At 42.2% G+C, this 19475-nt stretch overlaps 1 protein-coding gene across 1 annotated transcript in view; it reads left to right on the top strand.

Annotated features, from left to right (window-relative positions):
- Positions 1-19475, top strand: part of notch3 (notch receptor 3) — a 79748-nt gene that overhangs the window by 40398 nt on the left and 19875 nt on the right. The window contains exons 9-22 of the mRNA XM_061982053.2: positions 1482-1595; positions 12702-12815; positions 13623-13856; positions 13946-14056; positions 14130-14322; positions 14393-14538; positions 14624-14857; positions 14939-15091; positions 15173-15401; positions 15505-15706; positions 15784-15940; positions 16019-16203; positions 16268-16400; positions 16486-16743. Of these exons, the coding sequence (XP_061838037.2) occupies positions 1482-1595; positions 12702-12815; positions 13623-13856; positions 13946-14056; positions 14130-14322; positions 14393-14538; positions 14624-14857; positions 14939-15091; positions 15173-15401; positions 15505-15706; positions 15784-15940; positions 16019-16203; positions 16268-16400; positions 16486-16743 (2463 nt within the window). The remainder of the gene's footprint in view (positions 1-1481; positions 1596-12701; positions 12816-13622; positions 13857-13945; positions 14057-14129; positions 14323-14392; positions 14539-14623; positions 14858-14938; positions 15092-15172; positions 15402-15504; positions 15707-15783; positions 15941-16018; positions 16204-16267; positions 16401-16485; positions 16744-19475) is intronic.

The following is a 19475-nucleotide window of genomic DNA, read 5'->3' as shown; positions in this document are numbered from 1 at the left end:
ATAGTCCTGTCAATAGCATGGAATTACAATTCAAATGTAGTTTTTTTGTAAGCCTTTCAAAAGAATTCAAAATATGAAAAATTAATGAAAATGAATTTAAGCCATCAGACACTTGAAAAGTGGCACATCACATCTCTAATGTAATCATTTGAACTTTTCAACAGAAATAGCACTGCAAAAATATTAAGGACATACTTCTGTATTTTGGTAGTTATGCTGTCAACATTTAACAAGATTTCTTCAACTTGGACTTGAAAGCATAAATAGTATAAACACTTTTAACAGTATAACAGTACTAAACAATTCCAATAGATAACATTGGTGTCATTACCTTTTTGTTTGCTCAATTATTGCCTCCGTAAATAAAACTTCGGCATTTATCACATCCAAAGAATCTGTTTGGGCGACGAAAAACGTTGAAAGTTTTCCACTTGTATCGCTAGCAACGGCATTAGACTTGTGTTTTTTTGTCCCAACGTGGTCTTTTACATCGCTAATTCCTCTGTGTCCGATCAAAAAATCTTGTCTGCACAAGGTGCAATTCGCGTAGTTTTCACCTTTTTTGGAACGGATAATTATTCCCGGATAGGCTTTTGAATATTCTTCACGGAATGACTGCAGTTTTCTTTTCGGTTTAAGACTCGTATGCGATTTTTCTCCGGCTGATTCCATGATCGTTCGCTGGTTTGGAAACAATGGCCTCGTGCTTGGCAGCGGTGCTATAAATAGCCTCGCGCATGGCATTCGGAATGGCTCGATAGGAAGTTACGGGAAGCAGTGTCGATTGTCATTGTTGTTACGCGATTTCGTGAATAAAACTTAAAAAAAATAAAAAAAATTTAATTAATGAAAAAACGTATTTTTTATCACTGCAACCGTAACCCGGAATAGGTTGATGAAAACCGTACTAATTACGGGAAAACCGGAGTAGTTGGCAGGTATGCACAGTACAAACAAGTCCAATAATGGACTAAAAATGTCCATCCAATGTTCATTAAAACGATAACCTCCCGGCATGATGGACCGATGCACCACTGTCCTCTTGGGGGCGACACTGAGCCGTATATACATGACAACAACCTAATGTAAGGGCTCGTGCAAAGCCAACAGATCAAGCGTGTAGCTTTCATTTTTAAGGAAACTTATTTTATTTGTTTCCGTCTTATAAATTAGCTTATTGAATCAGACTGCCGAGAAATATGATGAACATTTCCAAGCACTTCACCCAAAATTCAAGCATTTTTCAAACCTTGAAAACACAACATTAAAATCCAAGCATTTTCAAGGGTTTTTAAGCACCCGTACCAACCCTGTAACATGCATCTGGTGAATGGGATGCTGACCCAGGGCGTGGCAATGCTCCACAGACTTAGTAACATGTTAGGATTTCAGTGAGGTCCCCCCGAGAGAACCATTTCCCATTGGTACAAGTACACCAATACATGTTTATGTAAATATGTCCTCAAACTCTTGTCTTCCAGGCTACATGGGGACTTACTGCGAGAACGACATCGACGACTGTGAGAGTAACCCGTGTGTAAATGACGGCATCTGTCGGGACATGGTCAACGGCTTTTCATGCACCTGCCAACCTGGTAAGGCCAGTGACTTGAATGTGCACATGTATGCTATTGTAACAACCCTAACCCTAACCCTAACCCTTCCCCCCACTAAAAAGCAAACATGTCTACAAGAAGGCACATATTTGCAAGCTTTCAAGTGCATGCCAGACCAACAGGTGGCACTGTAGCAATAACTGAAAGCCAACTTCAACCAATGCTTGGAAACCGTCCTTGGCGAAGTAACAATGAAGTTATTCCTGCACTTTAAAATGGACACAAAAAGTGTTCCAGTTTGAAATTAGCCAAGACATACCTCAAATTAAGTTTAGAAAAAGTTCTCCTGGCTGCAGTTTTCCAGAGAGTTTGTTTTCTGTAGAAAATCACTTCTAGGGAAGACACAATTGCTTGTATTCCGACACGAGAAGTTAAAACCAGTGGTGGTCAACCCAGCCAAGCAGTACGCAAACTATTTCAGTACAAAAAAAGCTTAAAGGGGAACATTATCACAATTTCAGAATGGTTAAAACCATTAAAAATCAGTTCCCAGTGGCTTATTATATTTTTCGAGTTTTTTTTCAAAATTTTACCCATCACGCAATATCCCTAAAAAAAGCTTCAAAGTGCCTGATTTTAACCATCGTTATAAACACCCGTCCATGTTCCTGTGACGTCACATAGTGAAGCCAACACAAACAAACATGGCGGAAAAAACAGCAAGCTATAGCGACATTAGCTCGGATTCAGACTCGGATTTCAGCGGCTTAAGCGATTCAACAGATTACGAATGTATTGAAACGGATGGTTGTAGTGTGGAGGCAGGTAGCGAAAACGAAATTGAAGAAGAAACTGAAGCTATTGAGCCATATCGGTTTGAACCGTATGCAAGCGAAACCGACGAAAACGACACGAGAGAAAGAGAGGACGAATTCGGCGATCGCCTTCTAACCAACGATTGGTATGTGTTTGTTTGGCATTAAAGGAAACTAACAACTATGAACTAGGTTTACAGCATATGAAATACATTTGGCAACAACATGCACTTTGAGAGTGCAGACAGCCCAATTTTCATCAATTAATATATTCTGTAGACATACCCTCATCCGCGCTCTTTTCCTGAAAGCTGATCTGTCCAGTTTAAGGGACGGTGTGAGCCAAGACATCCAGGGGGTTTAGCTCGCTCGTCTGCGGGAACAAACTGCCGCCATTGCTTGCCGTGCTACCGAGGTCCTTTGTCCCTGAATTGCTCACACACTCCGGCAGATTCAATGGGGGTCTGGCGGCAGATTTCTTTGACTTTATCGTTGGAAATGCATCTGCTTTGAGTGCCGCAGGATAGCCACACATTCTTGCCATCTCTGTCGTAGCATAGCTTTCGTCGGTAAAGTGTGCGGAACAAACGTCCAATTTCTTGCCACTTTGGCATCTTTGGGCCACTGGTGCAACTTGAATCCGTCCCTGTTCGTGTTGTTACACCCTCCGACAACACACCGACGAGGCATGATGTCTCCACGGTACGGAAAACAGTCGAAAAAACGGAAAATAACAGAGCTGATTTGATTCGGTGTTTGAGAAAAGGGCGGATTGCTTCCCGAGAGCGAATATTAGAAAGGCGTTTAATTCGCCAAAATTCACCCATTTAGAGTTCGGAAATCGGTTAAAAAAAAATATGGTCTTTTTTCTGCAACATCAAGGTATATATTGACGCTTACATAGGTCTGGTGATAATGTTCCCCTTTAAATCTTCCTGCAAAAAGCGGATACGAGCAAAAATGCAAACCATGCAATAGAATCTATCACTGTACTAAAAAGATTTGTCAAGTGTTATTAAGGATTATAGGTCGGTCTTCCCAGACATATCGAACTATTGTGCTCCAGACGCCATTTTATACGACAAAACCGATGGAAACTTGGAAAAGCATGGAGGTCTACAACTTCTTGGTGTGTGGTTGGGTCAAGGAAATTGGTATCTAGACTCTCCCGGATGAATAGACATTGTTTTTGCTCAGGTAAGGTTGCATTTCAGGATTTAACTTCGCGTCTCCTGTCATGTTTGTTGCTGTTCTCCGTCTTTATCAAAATATAACTATAGATGTCAACATTGTGTACGTGCTGAGAGATTGATTGATTGAGACTTATTAGTAGATTGCACAGTACAGTACATATTCCGTACAATTGACCACTAAATGGTAACACCCCAATCAACTTGTTTAAGTCGGGGTCCACGTTAATCAATTCATGGTACGAATGCTGCCCTTGGTAAAAACTTACCGTATTTTCCGCACCATAAGGCGCCCTGGGTTATAAGCCGCGCCTTCAATGAACAGCATATTTCAAAACTTTGTCCACCTATAAGCCGCCCCGTGTTGTAAGCCGCATCTAACTGCGCTAAAGCAATGTCAAAAAAACAGTCAAATAGGTCAGTCAAACTTTAATAATATATTAAAACCAGCGTGATGTGGGCGCGCATGGAGTCGTATATCAACATGGACGAAGCTGCGTGAAAAAAGCCACCCGGCCTCTTCGCGTAAACTTAAACTTACCTTAACCACTCGCTCATCTTTTCTTCATCCATCCCTTCGAGTTAGGTTTTATGATGACGCCGGCTGGAAAGGTCTCTTTTGGCAAGGTCTTCCTTTTGAATATCACCATGGGTGGAAGTTTCTGGCCATTAGCATGGCAAGCTAGAACCACAGTGAAGGATGACTTCTCATTCCCTGTGGTGCGAATATTCACCGTACGTGCTCCCGTTGTATCCACAGTGCGGTTCACAGGAATATCAGTTGCTGTGAAATAGTAATCCGTGTGCGGATGGAGAGATTGCGTCTTTTCATGAACCGGATCCCTGTCGTTTAGTAGGAGCCATTTTGTGGTCTTTACAGATGTAAACACACAAAGGAAATGAAACGTACCGTACGGTAATATCCGCGCGCTTTTTCTTCTTCTACGCGGGCGGGTGGTTGCTTACAGTAGAAGAAGAAGCGCTTCCTGTTCTATGGGGGCGGGTGCTTACCTTGGCGGTTGCTTGCGTAGAAGAAGAAGCGCTTCCTGTTCTACCGGGAAAAAAGATGGCGGCTGTTTACCGTAGTTACGAGACCGAAACTTTATGAAAATGAATCTTAATATTTGTCCATATATAAAGCGCACCGGGTTATAAGGCGCACTGTCAGCTTTTGAGAAAATTTGTGGTTTTTAGGTGCGCCTTATAGTGCGGAAAATACGGTAAGTCTTTTAGATTTTGCTCACATTTTCTTTCTTTTAGACTCTGGTGCTTTTCGAAACACTCGGTAGAAAACGTGTTTAATTCAAATAATATCAAGATAATACCTGAATGGGAAATAGTCATCGTTAAAATCATTTTAAACAAACTTTTACCAAAGTGATCACTGCAAGCTTTGGACAGGAGTCTTTCGTAAAGTCTTGGACTACTTCCGCCCTTTTTGATGACCAGTCGAGGAACTCTGAAGTTTAACGTTTATCCTTTTTGCGGATTTGTACAGCTGAAAAAAACCAAGCATAGGGCATTTTTTCTTGGAGAAATGCTAAATGGCGCAGAGCTATCTTGACCACCACGTACATTTAATGGGCGGGACGTGAACCGGACGTGACGTCCGTAAAATCCAAGCGATAAAAACAATGTTAAAATACTGAAGAAGAAAAAAACGATATCAAGGCGACAAGTTGGTAAAATCCATTTTCTGGCGGTAGTTCATGTAAAATTGTGTTTTTCTTGTTAATGTTATCATTTGAACGTACTTGTACACCAATCTGTCTTGAATAGAATAGAATAGAATGCCTTTTATTGTCACCATACACCGGTGCAATGAGATTAAAAGCAACTTCCAGTACCAGTGCGACCGTCTATAAATATGCAAAACATAGGAAGGAAAGAAAAGAAAAATAGTGCAAAAGGAGGTAAGGTGCACAGTCCAGTCCTGGGAACGAATGTTTTGAATTTGTTGTTTAAATATTATTCTGCATATATACAGAAGCATTCTACGGAGCCCCTAAAGGGACATGGGGGAAATTTCTTTTTTTTATAATTTCTTTTTTATTTTTTTATTTTTTTTTTTAGACTTGTATCTCGTGCGCACGAGAAACTTTTTATAAAGTTATAGAAAAAATAAAACAATTAATTGTATAATTTTATTTTTTATTTTTTTATTTTTAGACATGTATCTCGTGTGCACAAGATACATGCCTTAAAAAATAAATAAATACAAATTATTTTAAAAAAAATTCCCCCATGTCCCTTTAGGGCAGGGGTCACCAACCTTTTTGAAACCAAGAGCTACTTCTTGGGTACCGATTAATGCGAAGGGCTACCAGTTTGATACACACGTCAATAAATTGCCAGAAATAGCCAATTTGGTAAATTTACCTTTAACTCTATGTTATTATTAATAATTAATGATATTTCTTTTAAAAGAAGATTTAAATTTGATTCTACAGATTTTCTAGATTTGCCAGAATAATCTTTTTGTGTTTTAATCATAAGTTTGAAGAAATATTTCACAAATATTCTTTGTCGAAAAAACAGAAGCTAAAATGAAGAATTAAATTCAAATTTATTTATTATTCTTTACAATAAAAAAAAATCTATTTACTTGAACATTGATTTAAATTGTCAGGAAAGAAGAGGAAGGAATTTAAAAGGTAAAAAGGTATATGTGTTTAAAAATCCTAAAATCATTTTTAAGGTTGTATTTTTTCTCTAAAATTGTCTTTCTGAAAGTTATAAGAAGCAAAGTAAAAAAAATAAATGACTGTATTTAAACAAGTGAAGACCAAGTCTTTCAAATATATTTTCTTGGATTTTCAAATTCTATTTGAGTTTTGTCTCTCTTAGAATTAATGTCGAGCAAAGCGAGACTAGCTTGCTAGTAAATAAATAACATTTAAAAAATAGAGGCAGCTCACTGGTAAGTGCTGCTATTTGAGCTATTTTTAGAACAGGCCAGCGGGCTACTCATCTGGTCCTTACGGGCGACCTGGTGCCCGCGGGCACCGCGTTGGTGACCCCTGCTTTAGGGGCTCCGTAGCATTCAGACTGTGGGTGGAAAGTAAAAATTGCACACAGAGAGGTGCTAAACCAGGGGTGCTCACACTTTTTCTGCAGGCGAGCTACTTTTCAATTGATCAAGTCGTGGGGATCTACCTCATTCATATATATAATTTATATGTACTTATTTATGAAATATATGTTTTTGTTAACAAGTTAAAGGTGTTTAACGATAATGCAAGCATGTTTAACACATATAGTTAATATTGTTAATACATTAAAGGTGTTTAATGATAATACAAGTATGTTTAATACATATAGTTAATATTGTTAACAAGTTAAAGGTGTTTAAAGATAATGCAAGCATGTTTAACACATATAGTTAATATTGTTAACAAGTTAAAGGTGGCTAAAAATAATACAAGCATGTTTAACACAAATAGTTAATATTGTTAACAAGTTAAAGGTGGTTAAAGATAATACAAGCATGTTTAACACATATAGTTAATATTGTTAACAACTTAAAGGTGGTTAAAGATAATACAAGCATGTTTAACACATATAGTTAATATTGTTAACAAGTTAAAGGTGGTTAAAGATAATACAAGCATGTTTAACACATATAGATTCCTTTCTTTCATGAAGACAAGAATATAAGTTGGTGTATTACCTGATTATGATGACTTGCATTGATTGGAATCAGACAGTGGTGATGATAACGTCCGCATTTTCGAATGGAGGAGAAAAAAAAGTCCTCCTTCTGTCCAATACCACATGAAAGTGGTTGGTTTTTGGCATCTTATTTGTCCAGCTTCCGTACTCCTTTGTATACACTTTACAAGAAATACATTGTCGGCAAACTCCGTAGCTTGCTAGCTTGTGCACGCCAGCTTTCTGAGACTCTTATTTTGGTAGCGCAGGCAGGATGAAGCAGAGCTTTTATTGTGCAACTGTGCAGTCGGTCTTTGGAGTTTTGACGACAGGTACGGCGCCAGAGTCTGTTGAAATAAAGTGTTTCTCGCCTTCCAGTCGGTAATTTTAATGAGCTGGCAGCAGCCAGCGTCATCTCAGAAGACCCTCGGGTGCCGTGAATGTCAATCAAGTGACGAAAGTGACGTCATAGTGAAGATTTATGATCGCTCATTTTTAGGACTATTTTTTTAATGCCTGGCTGGTGATCGACTGACACACCCTCCGAGATCGACCGGTAGATCGCGATCGACGTAATGAGCACCCCTGTGCTAAATTATAAAACCAGTGCCTATGAGAAGTTCACCGTGGTTATGGCTTTAGGGACAAAAACTGTTCTTGAGTCTCTTGGGACTATGAGCGGAAATTAGCCCTTGGCTAAAATTTGCCATATTTACATACATATGTTTATTAATATGTGTATTTTAAATAAAGAAGAAAAAGGAGGACCAAAGCGTTCAAATGTGTACTGTACAATCAAACTAGCCATGATATGACATGTCACCAAAATCAAAGAGACTTACATATTTTGAAAAAAAGACAGGCTGCCTATCCTCATGCCTAAACAAAGACACCATTGTGACCCCCGTACCCCCCTCCCTTTTGGAATGCAGAAAGGACAGCAGTCTCCCTCAAAACTTCCCTGGTAGTCGGTGCTGTGGGGTGGGGGGGGAACAGCAGTCTTGCTAATGAGATTCTTTTCCAGGTCCACAATTTACATCTGGGACAGACGTCTTCCCCCCCCCCTCCGACCCTTTTCCTCCCCTGCGCTTCCCCATCTCGCTATTGAGCCAAAAGTTGATGTAGGAAGGGGGAGGACGAGAAAACAATCCCACTGTCTCCTCTCCCAACACCCCCCATCACACATTGTTAATCAAGGGAGCAGCGTGCTACCGATGCAGCCGCCCCTCATCGTCTCGGCACTTTGCCCACCGATTTCAAGGCTGTGCAGTTTCTCAAGCTCTTAAAGAAAGTCCTGTTACTTCATGTAATCACAATTGTTGGTCTTGGTAATGCTAGTGAGGATTCTGATAACAGATATTACAAGTTTTAGAATCTTTCAAATTCAGTCCGATATTTTTCTGGCCTTTTCAACCAATTCTACTTGTCGGTCCCCTTAAGCAGAGGTTCTTAACCTTTTTGAACCTCGGGGCCCAACTTTTCCCACAAGAGGGGCCCGCGGCCCACTCAAATATTGACACTGAATTAGTAATCTTAGCTTTGATTTTAATCGTATTTAACAATGATATATAACCTACTTGCATTTGAACAGGATAAGCCTTGTCCAATGATATGAAACCGATCAGGCTGATTACCAAAATAAATACTAATAAAATATACCGCAAAATTGGAAATAAAATAATATTAAATAATTGCAGTATATATTTTTCGTTAATAAACTGTCAATAAAATTAAAGTGCAAATTAAAATACAGCTTTATATTTTTAGTCATAATTTCTGCGCTTAAACCAAATGACTGTAGCTCATACTTGCCAACCTTGAGACCTCCGATTTCGGGAGATGGTGGGGGGTGGGGGGTTGGGGGGGTTAAGAGGGGAGGAGTATATTTACAGCTAGAATTCACCAAGTCAAGTATTTCATATATATATTTATATATATATATGTATATATATATACAGGGGCGCCGCTAGGGATTTCGGGCCCCATGAAAAGAATCTTTACAGGGCCCCCAACACAGTGTCATTATTTTTTCTGTATTATAATTTCATCATTATTAGGGGCCTCTCTGGACCCTCTCCATCATGGGCCCCTAGAATCCGTCTCCATTACCCCCCCCCCCTTTTCGGCGCCCCTGTATATATATATATATATAAGAAATACTTGACTTTCAGTGAATTCTAGCTATATATATATATATATATATATATATATATATATATATATATATATATATATATAGCTAGAATTCACCAAGTCAAGTATTTCATATATATATATATATATATATATATATATATATATATATATTTATGTCTTAATAAGGTTATCCAAAAAAAATAGTGCTCGATACCGTAGTAGAGCGCAATATATGTATGTGTGGGAAAAAAAATCACAAGACTACTTCATCTCTACAGGCCTGTTTCATGAGGGGTTCCCTCAATCATCAGGAGATTTTCTCCTGATGATTGAGGGAACCCCTCATGAAACAGGCCTGTAGAGATGAAGTAGTCTTGTGATTTTTTTTCCCACACATATATATATATATATATATATATATATATATATATAAGAAATACTTGTCTTTCAGTGAATTCTAGCTATATATATATATATATATATATATATATATATATATATATATATATATATATATATATATATATATATATATATAGCTAGAATTCACCAAGTCAAGTATTTCATATATATATATATATATATAAGAAATACTTGTCTTTCAGTGAATTATAGCTATATATATATATATATATATATATATATATATATATATATAAATAAGAAAAATACTTGAATTTCAGTGTTCATTTATTTCCACATATACACACACATAACACTCATCTACTCATTGTTGAGTTAAGGGTTGAATTGTCCATCCTTGTTCTATTCTCTGTCACTATTTTTCTAACCATGCTGAACACTCTCTCTGATGATGCATTCTGCTTCGTCTCCTTGTTGTGTGCGCAGTTGTGCACTGCACTCTCTAAAAGCCCGAGATGTTATTGTCACATACGCATGTACAGTAGATGGCAGTATTGTCCTGTTTAAGAGTGTCACAACATTGCTGTTTACGGCAGACGGACTGCTTTACGGACGTGAAAACAGGCTGTCGACACGTCACTCAGGTCCGCATGAATTTCGGGAGATTTTCGGGAGAAAATTTGTCCCGGGAGGTTTTCGGGAGAGGCGCTGAATTTCGGGAGTCTCCCAGAAAATCCAGGAGGGTTGGCAAGTATGCTGTAGCTCCAGACTACTTCTGTTTTTTGGAGTTTGTCATTACTGCCACCCGCGGTGAAAATGTGTATTACCTATACAAACCACAACTGAGAAACAGATTTTTATTCTTATTTTTGGTGACCCAACAATTATTATTATTATTATTATAGAGGTTTATTTGAAATAGGGACAGATACAGAAACATATATATCTGAAACAGTTATCCAATGTATGCATCATAGTGTTTGTAGCCAAAGCTAATTTACAACACTTGTCCCCAACAACAACACAGATCCAACATCATTAAAATAGGAAAATAAAAAATAGAATAAGGCAAAGATGAGTCGATAATAATGATAATAGAAATAATGCAGACAAAGTGCAAACTAGATAAAACCCAATAACAATAATAACACAGACAAAGTGCAGACTAGATAAAAACCATCCATCCCAATTAGTAAAAATGAGTAAAAACTAAACATGGGACACGATTGTTGCTCAACTAGCCATAATTAGGGACCGCAATGTCCCTTTGGGACAGAGGACCCTATTGTAATTGTAAGGTTTTATTATTATTATTCCGCCGCCTCTTTGAGCTGCAATTTGACCCCCTTAACATGCTTCAAAACTCACCATGTTTGACACACACATCAGGACTGGCAAAAATTGCCATATAATAAAAAAAAAAAACCCCCAAAACTCAAAATTGCGCGCTAGCGCCCCCTAGGAAAAAACACAGACAAAACTGTCGTAGAGACATGAAACAAAAACCTCTATGTAGGTCTGACTTAGACCTAGTTTTCATACATTGACATCCTTCAGCAAAAATCAACAGGAAGTTGGCAATTCCCCCTTCAAAACAAAAGTTTAGTAAAAACAGTCACTTTTGCCTCTTTAAGCTGTAATTTTACCCCTTGAACATGCTTCAAAGCATGGACACACACACCAGGACTGGCAAAAATTGCGATCTAATAAAAAACCCAACCCCAAAACTTAAAATTGCGCTCTAGCGCCCCCTAGGAAGAAAACACAGACACAACTGCTCCTAGGAAGAAAACTCAGACAAAACTGCCTGTAACTTCCAGGACGAATGTCGTAGAGACATGAACCTCTATGTAGGTCTCACTTAGACCTACATTTCATTCATTGACAACCCCCAGCAAAAATCAACAGGAAGTTTGCAATTCCCCTTTCAAAACAAAAGTTTTGTAAAAACCGGTCACCTTTTTTCAAACATTATCTCCTCTGAGCGCGTTTGTCGTGTCGGCTTCAAACTAGCACAGGAGAGAGATTGAACCCTTCTGATTAAAAGTTGACCAAATAGTTTTAATTACTGCTCCGGTTTGGATTTTATGTGCCGTCAAAGTCAGTCCCGTCCTTCGCTGCTTGCAGCTTTAATTTTAAATTGTCTTTCAAATGTCTATTCTTGGTGTTGGGTTTCATCAAATAAATTTCCCCCAAAAATGCGACTTATACTCCAGTGCGACTTATACTACGAAAAATACGGTAAGCAAAATTATCTGCCAATAGAACAAGAAAATTCGTTTTTTGAAAGTGACAAGTGCAGGTATACTTTTCAAAGTGTCCGGTAAAGAGTTCCATAGTTGTGGTCCTTTTATTGGAAAGACAGTCTGGGCAAAAGATGTTCTACGGAATGGAACGCAACAGTTGCCTTTTGACATTGCTCGGGTGGTATATCTGGTACCACTTTGCAGTCTTGTAATTGCCTTGCAGAGCAATTGGGGAGCAGAGTTATCCTCGCCCTATGGTTAAACAGTGACCTAAAGAGCTGTACCAAATTTGGTGTTAATCGGACTAAACACGTTAAAGTTACCGTGGGTGCTCTGCTAAGTACAGTAAGCTGTACGGGAACTTTTCAGTCAAGTCGACAAACTTTAGAGATTAATAAAAGTGCCACCAATAACAGAAACACAGGCATCATTGACTAATATTCACCTGGGTTAGCTTACTCAGATACAGACTATATGTTGCAGAATCATTTAGATTTCTTGGTAGCTGCACTTTGTGTTAGCGCCATTGCATGACCTTGAAATGCCACCAAGGTCATGGGATTTTGGCATGGTGGCGCAAGTGCACAGATGACACTTCCTTAACCAGTCTGAGCCAGACATCTCCACGCTGACCAAGCCAAAGACCTCTGGCCCTTCAAGAAGAGAAAAAAAAAATAAGTGCCCTCTGACCTGATCCACTAGACCTCCTCCATGACCTGTCGCCTCTGTGTTTGACTGTCCCAGGCTTCACGGGCACCATGTGTCAGATCGACATCGACGAGTGCGCCAGCACGCCCTGCCAGAACGGAGCCAAGTGCTACGACCGGCCCAACGGCTTCGAGTGCCGCTGTGCTGAAGGTGAGGATACCTGAGGAGAGAAGGGATGGTAATTGTTAAGTGTTTTGTTTTCCTCTTGTGAGGATTCACCTATGTCTCTGCAAGGCTGCGGGGCCCAGCAAACTGACTTGAGGCCCCTAATCCCCCTCTGTCCCACTTATGATCACGGGGTCACTAAAGACCAGCATTTGCCAAGAAAAGAACCTTGGTCATCACCCCGACATCTGTTCATTTGTTCATCTGCTCAACGCCCCCCTACACACACACATGTCCACTACCTTATGGTGTCCCCTCGCCCTCATTCCTTTACATCTGCGGTTTTATCAGAACACACTCAAATACATTTAGTCCCAGAATAGTGCGTTAAATGGTTTGTTAACTGTGTATTGATATGAAGGCTTTTAGTTGGGCCTCTATGAAGGAGTCTGCTTCATTGTTTCAAATGCCAGCTGCTTGGTATTCCCTGTGTTTGTAACCCCCCCCCAAACTGCTCTGCAGGGTGAAGTGGCTCTGTTTGACGTGGTGCAGACCATTGTTCCCTCCGCCACCGAGAACAAAAGCAGACCCGGGGTGGTTAGGGGGGTCTTGTGTAGGACTTTTTCTTTATTGCTTTGCCCAACTCAGCAGCGCACCATACACATACCAAACAAACTAACAATTGTCTTACACCCGTTGGCATGGAAACCACAGCGACCCATGCTCAGAGCGGCTTTTTTAGAAGACCAACGCCGGGAAACGAGGGGATAAACGTTTCTTAAAATGACTCATTTATGCACTCAACCTAAAAAAATGACAGACGATAATTTAGAGAATAATTTCTAATTTTAGGATACGAGGGCACACTCTGCGAAAGCAACACCAACAACTGCCAGCCAGACCCGTGCCACCACGGCACCTGCATCGACGGCATTGCCAGCTACACGTGCAACTGCGACGCCGGCTACACGGGCTACCGCTGCGAGAACCAGCTCAACGAGTGCCACAGCAATCCCTGCCAGAATGGAGGCAAGTGTGTGGACCAGGTCAATAGGTACATCTGTCAGTGCCAGCACGGAACATCAGGTAATAAGATGCCTCTGTAGCTTCATCACTAAGCATCACATTTGAGGCAGTCCTCTGATGTTGGGAAAATATTTCTGGCTTCCACGCAGGTACCAATTGTGAGATCAACTTTGACGACTGCGCCAGTAACCCATGTGACTATGGCATCTGTAAAGATGGCATCAATCGCTACGACTGCGTCTGCAAGCCTGGCTTTACTGGTACGTAGTTCTAAAAATATGGAATTAACATATTTAAGAGCACACAGACTCTTCAAACATGTCTTCTTATCAGGTTCAAAGTGTAATGTGGAGATAGACGAGTGCACGTCAAGCCCCTGCCGGAATGGAGGCACATGTGTGGATGAAGAGAATGGATTCCACTGCCAGTGCCCGCAGGGGTTCAAGCCCCCGTATTGTTACTCGCAGGTGGACGAGTGCGGCAGCAGCCCCTGCGTCCATGGCTCGTGCAGGGACGACATCAACGGGTATGCACGCTGGAGTTTCACTTGCATGAGCTTACTGTTCGTCTTACGGATTTTTCTTGTGTCTTTACAGTTACCGCTGTGACTGCGAGCCAGGGTGGGTGGGAAAAAACTGCGACCTCGACAGGAACGACTGCTTGCCAAGCCCGTGCCAAAACGCCGGCACCTGCATTGATCAGCTCAATGGCTTCACTTGCAAGTGTCGCCAGGGCTTCAGAGGTTAGCCATGGTGGTACACAGTACACTCCTATGTTTATTCATGAATCTTGAAAGTATCTGATCGGGGTGTTTGTTCTTTGGACAGGTAACCTATGCCAGGTGAACATCAACGAGTGTGCGTCCAGCCCTTGCCTGAACAAGGGTACATGTGTAGACGGGGTGGCGAGTTTCACCTGTCTGTGCGAGCTTCCCTACAGTGGACCCACTTGTGCCGAAGTGCTGACCCCTTGCTCGCCAAACCCTTGCGCCAATCAGGCGGTCTGCACCCACACTCCAGACTACATGGGCTATCAGTGCAACTGCCAGCCCGGTTGGCAAGGTAAGCACCACAAGGATCCAACAGGAAGTCTTCACAGTCATGGGTTTAGACGTAACGGTGACTCGTTTTTGCCGTCTGCAGGGCAGCTGTGCAACAGAGATGTGAACGAATGCCTGGCAAATCCCTGCAAAAACCGCGGGACTTGCTCCAACACACTTGGATCTTTTGTGTGCTCCTGCAGACCGGGTTTCACTGGGCCCACATGTGAAACAGACACTAATGACTGCTCTCCAAGTGAGTGGCCACAAGAATGACAGCTTTGTTTATTGCCAGGCACATGTACCTTTCCTTATTCTTCTTGCTTTGTGAAAACAGATCCATGCCTAAGCGGAGGCTCCTGCACAGATGCCATTAACTCATTCCACTGTAGCTGCCTGCCGGGCTTCACCGGGCCGCGCTGTGCTCTGGAGATCAACGAATGCCAGAGTTTGCCCTGCAAAAACGGAGGCACGTGCACAGACTATGTGAACTCTTATACTTGCACCTGTAGGCCCGGCTTCACTGGCATCCACTGTGAAACCAACATACCGGATTGCACGGAAAGGTGCGTGGTATTTGTGCAGGCATACCTAATAACTGGTCTTTTTAAAATACCCCTAAACCTAACTATAATCCTAAGTAAAGTTGAGTCATTTTCACATCCACAGCTCTTGCTTCAATGGAGGAACATGCACAGACAAAGTCAATGGCTACTCCTGCTCCTGCCGCTCTGGCTTCACCGGTTCTCACTGCCAGTACGAGGTCAACGAATGTGACTCTCAACCTTGCCTTAACGGAGGTATCTGTCAAGACGCCTTGGAGTCCTTCCGTTGCACCTGCCCAAAAGGCTACGCTGGCACCCGTTGTCAGGTACGCGTTAAAAAAACATGAAAGTTATGATAAGCCAAGTATCTAGTCTAACATCTGCTTCCATCCTTTGCTTCCAGACACCAGTCGACTGGTGCAGACGCTCCTCTCCCTGCCAGAACGCAGGACGCTGTCGTCAAAAAGACTCGTCCTTCGTCTGCGAGTGCAGTAATGGCTGGTCTGGACGTTACTGTGACATCCCCAGGGTCTCCTGTGAGACAGCAGCTCGCCAAAGAGGTATCTTTTTGAAAACATTACCCTGCCTTCTGTCTGCGTCAAACACAAGTCACTCCAGCCCTTTGTCTCGCTCACCAGGACTCCAGACAGACGAGCTGTGCCATCACGGCGGACACTGCGTCAACAGTGGCAACACACACTACTGCAAGTGTCCCGGCGACTACACCGGCAGCTACTGCAAGAGCCAAGTGGACCACTGCGAGGACAAGCCCTGTCGCAATGGTGCCACCTGCAGGGGATATGTTGGAGGATACCAGTGTGACGTGAGTCAATGAGACTCTCTTGTAATTATTAGATAATGAAACTAATAGTCTTCTGTCATTTCAGTGTATGCCAGGTTTTACTGGTCAGAACTGTGAGCTGGAGATCAATGAGTGTCAGTCCCATCCTTGCCAGAACGGAGGCACATGCATCGATTTAGTAGGACATTACATCTGCTCATGCCCACCTGGCACGCTGGGTACGCATGCAAGTTGCAGTTTAAAAAGAGACCTTTCTTGCCGACTACAGCAAGCATTAACTCTTGCCCCATCGTCCCCTTCAAGGCGTTCTGTGTGAGATAAACGAAGATGACTGCGCCCCGCCCCTGAGACTGCGCGGTGTTCCTCCCAAGTGTCTCAACAACGGCACCTGTGTGGACAGGGTGGGCGGATACCGCTGCAATTGTCCCCCCGGGTTCACTGGCGAACGATGCGAGGGAGACATCAACGAGTGTCTGTCCAGCCCGTGCAGCCCCTCCAACAGTTTGGACTGCGTCCAGCTGCCCAATGACTACCAGTGTGTCTGCAAGCCCGGCTTCACAGGTTAGATCAATTTCTTTCAAGCTTACTTGGTTGAGGCAGACGGTTGCCTCACACACTTGGAATCTGTTCTTTGGTCCAAGAGCTTACTCTGCAAATATCAAGGATTATACGTTGGGCGCCTTCCCAGGTTACTCATACAAACACAGGCGGTAAGATCAGATCCAAATTGCAAGAGTTTATATTTAGAATGGAAGACAAATCTCATCAAATCTCGTAAATGAAATACGAACATAGGATCAACAGTAAGTAAATACCGTATTTTTCGGACTATAAGTCGCAGTTTTTTTCATAGTTTGGCCGGGCTCCAGTGCGATTTATATATGTTTTTTTCCTTCTTTGTTATGCATTTTCGGCAGGTGCGACTTATACTCCGGTGCGACTTATACTCCGAAAAATACGGTACATTTTATTTATAAAGCGCTGTTCACAGATAAAATCACAAAGCGCTGTACAAAACATAGGTGAAGTAAAACAACAATTAAATTCAAAACAACAGGGGCAACATCATAGAAAGGATACACAGTGGATTAAAAAGGATAGTTAAAAGGTGCATTAACTAAAAGGGAAGTTTTCAAATGTTTCTTAAAAGTTTCAACACAGTCAAGATCACAGAGGGACTGGTGCAAATTGTTCTAGAGCAGTGGTTCTTAACCTTGTTGGAGGTACCGAACCCCAGCAGTTTCATATGCGCATTCACCGAACCGTTCTTTAGTGAAAAATAAAATGTTTTTTTTTTCAAATTGAAGACAAAGTTATATGTTTTTGGTAACACTTTAGTATGGGGAACATATGCTAAGTAACAAAGACTTAATTTTGAGTTATTTGGTTAGGGTTAGAGGTTTAGAGCCAGGGTTAGAGGGTTAGGGTTATAATAAGGCCATGCCGAATAAGGCATTAATAAGTACTTAATAATGACTAGTTAAGAACCAATATGTTACTAATTTGCATGTTAATAAGCAACTAGTTAATGGTAAATATGTTCCCGATACTAAAGTGTTACCATGTTTTTTTTACTGGTGCACAAAATGAACCGTGCATGAACATCACCTTGTTCCAAGAACAAAACCAACACAGTGCATAAACTCACAACAAATTACACACTTGCAAATCAGTGTGACTTCTGCTGTTGCCGTATCCGTAATACGCCGATAGGGAGAAGTTTTTATTTACACGATGAGTCGGGTGTGTCTTGACCTCCGCCGAACCCCTGAGCCCGACTCACCGAACCCCTAGGGTTCGATCGAACCCAGGTTAAGAACCACTGTTCTAGAGTCTGGTAGCTATATCCTGGAATGCCAGGTCTCCACGGGTTTTAAAACGAGTTTTTGGGATCTTTATAAGACCCTGGCCTGAAGACCGAAGGCTGCGCCCTGAGGAGTAACGGCATAGCAAGTCAGTGATGTACTGAGGGGCCCCACTATGCAACGCACGGAATGCCAGGACTAAAATCTTAAACTCAATGCGGAATTTACCTCACCTGACTCTCGACAGATCCTTGTAGTTCGCTGAGGACTTCTCAAAAGGAGATGTATTTCAGAAGGCGGGGCCTTGTAAAAAAAATCATTGTCTGTGATTGGATAAACCACTTGTCCGTTATCTTGAATGACGTGCAACTTCAACCACTCACATCGGAATCAACCCGTGACGCCGATGAGAGCGACGCTGGGAAATCCGAAACAGAACAGCCGACATATTGGATAACGACAGAGCGAAAAGTTAGATAATGTTAGTAGACGATCAAGAGCAATCAGCAGGGAGACAATTATAACGACTGGGTTCTGCACTCGTCCCATTTCCTTCACCACCAGTGGAGCGATTTGGTAAATCAAGCTCTTGCCAAACGCGGTCGTAAGAAGAGCCAAAACATCCTTGCCACCAATAAATGCCTTCAAAACCGATCTCTGTTCATCTTTTAAATAATTAATATTCAATAGATTTGACAAAACAGTTGCAATAGCAGAATCAATGTCAGCACACGACTCCACGATCCTGAATCAAACAGTCGCTTCGGCGCTACGTCACATGTATGAAATCCCGCCCGGCGATCCTGATTGGTTAATTATTTTTTGCTATCTTGAAGGAGTTTGCATTGCCCTCGATCCCAGATCCTTGTGTGGAGCTCAGCGAACTACAAGGATCTGGCGAGAGTCAGGTTGGAATTCAACTGGAAGGCAAGGAAGCACCTCCAAGTCCGAGTCCATGGTTCTCGCCCGGAAAAGGGTGGAGTGCCATCTCCGGGTTGGGGAGGAGATCTTGCCCCAAGTGGAGGAGTTCAAGTACCTCGGAGTCTTGTTCACGAGTGAGGGAAGAGTGGATCGTGAGATCGACAGGCGGATTGGTGCGGCGTCTTCAGTAATGCGGACGCTGTATCGATCCGTTGTGGTGAAGAAGGAGCTGAGCCGGAAGGCAAAGCTCTCAATTTACCGGTCGATCTACGTTCCCATTCTCACCTATGGTCATGAGCTTTGGGTTATGACCGAAAGGACAAGATCACGGGTACAAGCGGCCGAAATGAGTTTCCTCCGCCGGGTGGCGGGGCTCTCCCTTAGAGATAGGGTGAGAAGCTCTGTCATCCGGGGGGAGCTCAAAGTAAAGCCGCTGCTCCTCCACATCGAGAGGAGCCAGATGAGGTGGTTCGGGCATCTGGTCAGGATGCCACCCGAGCGCCTCTCTACGGAGGTGTTTAGGGCATGTCCGACCGGTAGGAGGCCACGAGGAAGACCCAGGACACG

Source organism: Nerophis lumbriciformis, linkage group LG24 (assembly GCF_033978685.3).
Source record: "Nerophis lumbriciformis linkage group LG24, RoL_Nlum_v2.1, whole genome shotgun sequence".
Lineage (NCBI taxonomy): Eukaryota > Metazoa > Chordata > Actinopteri > Syngnathiformes > Syngnathidae > Nerophis > Nerophis lumbriciformis.
This window is presented reverse-complemented; position numbering and strand designations above follow the sequence as displayed.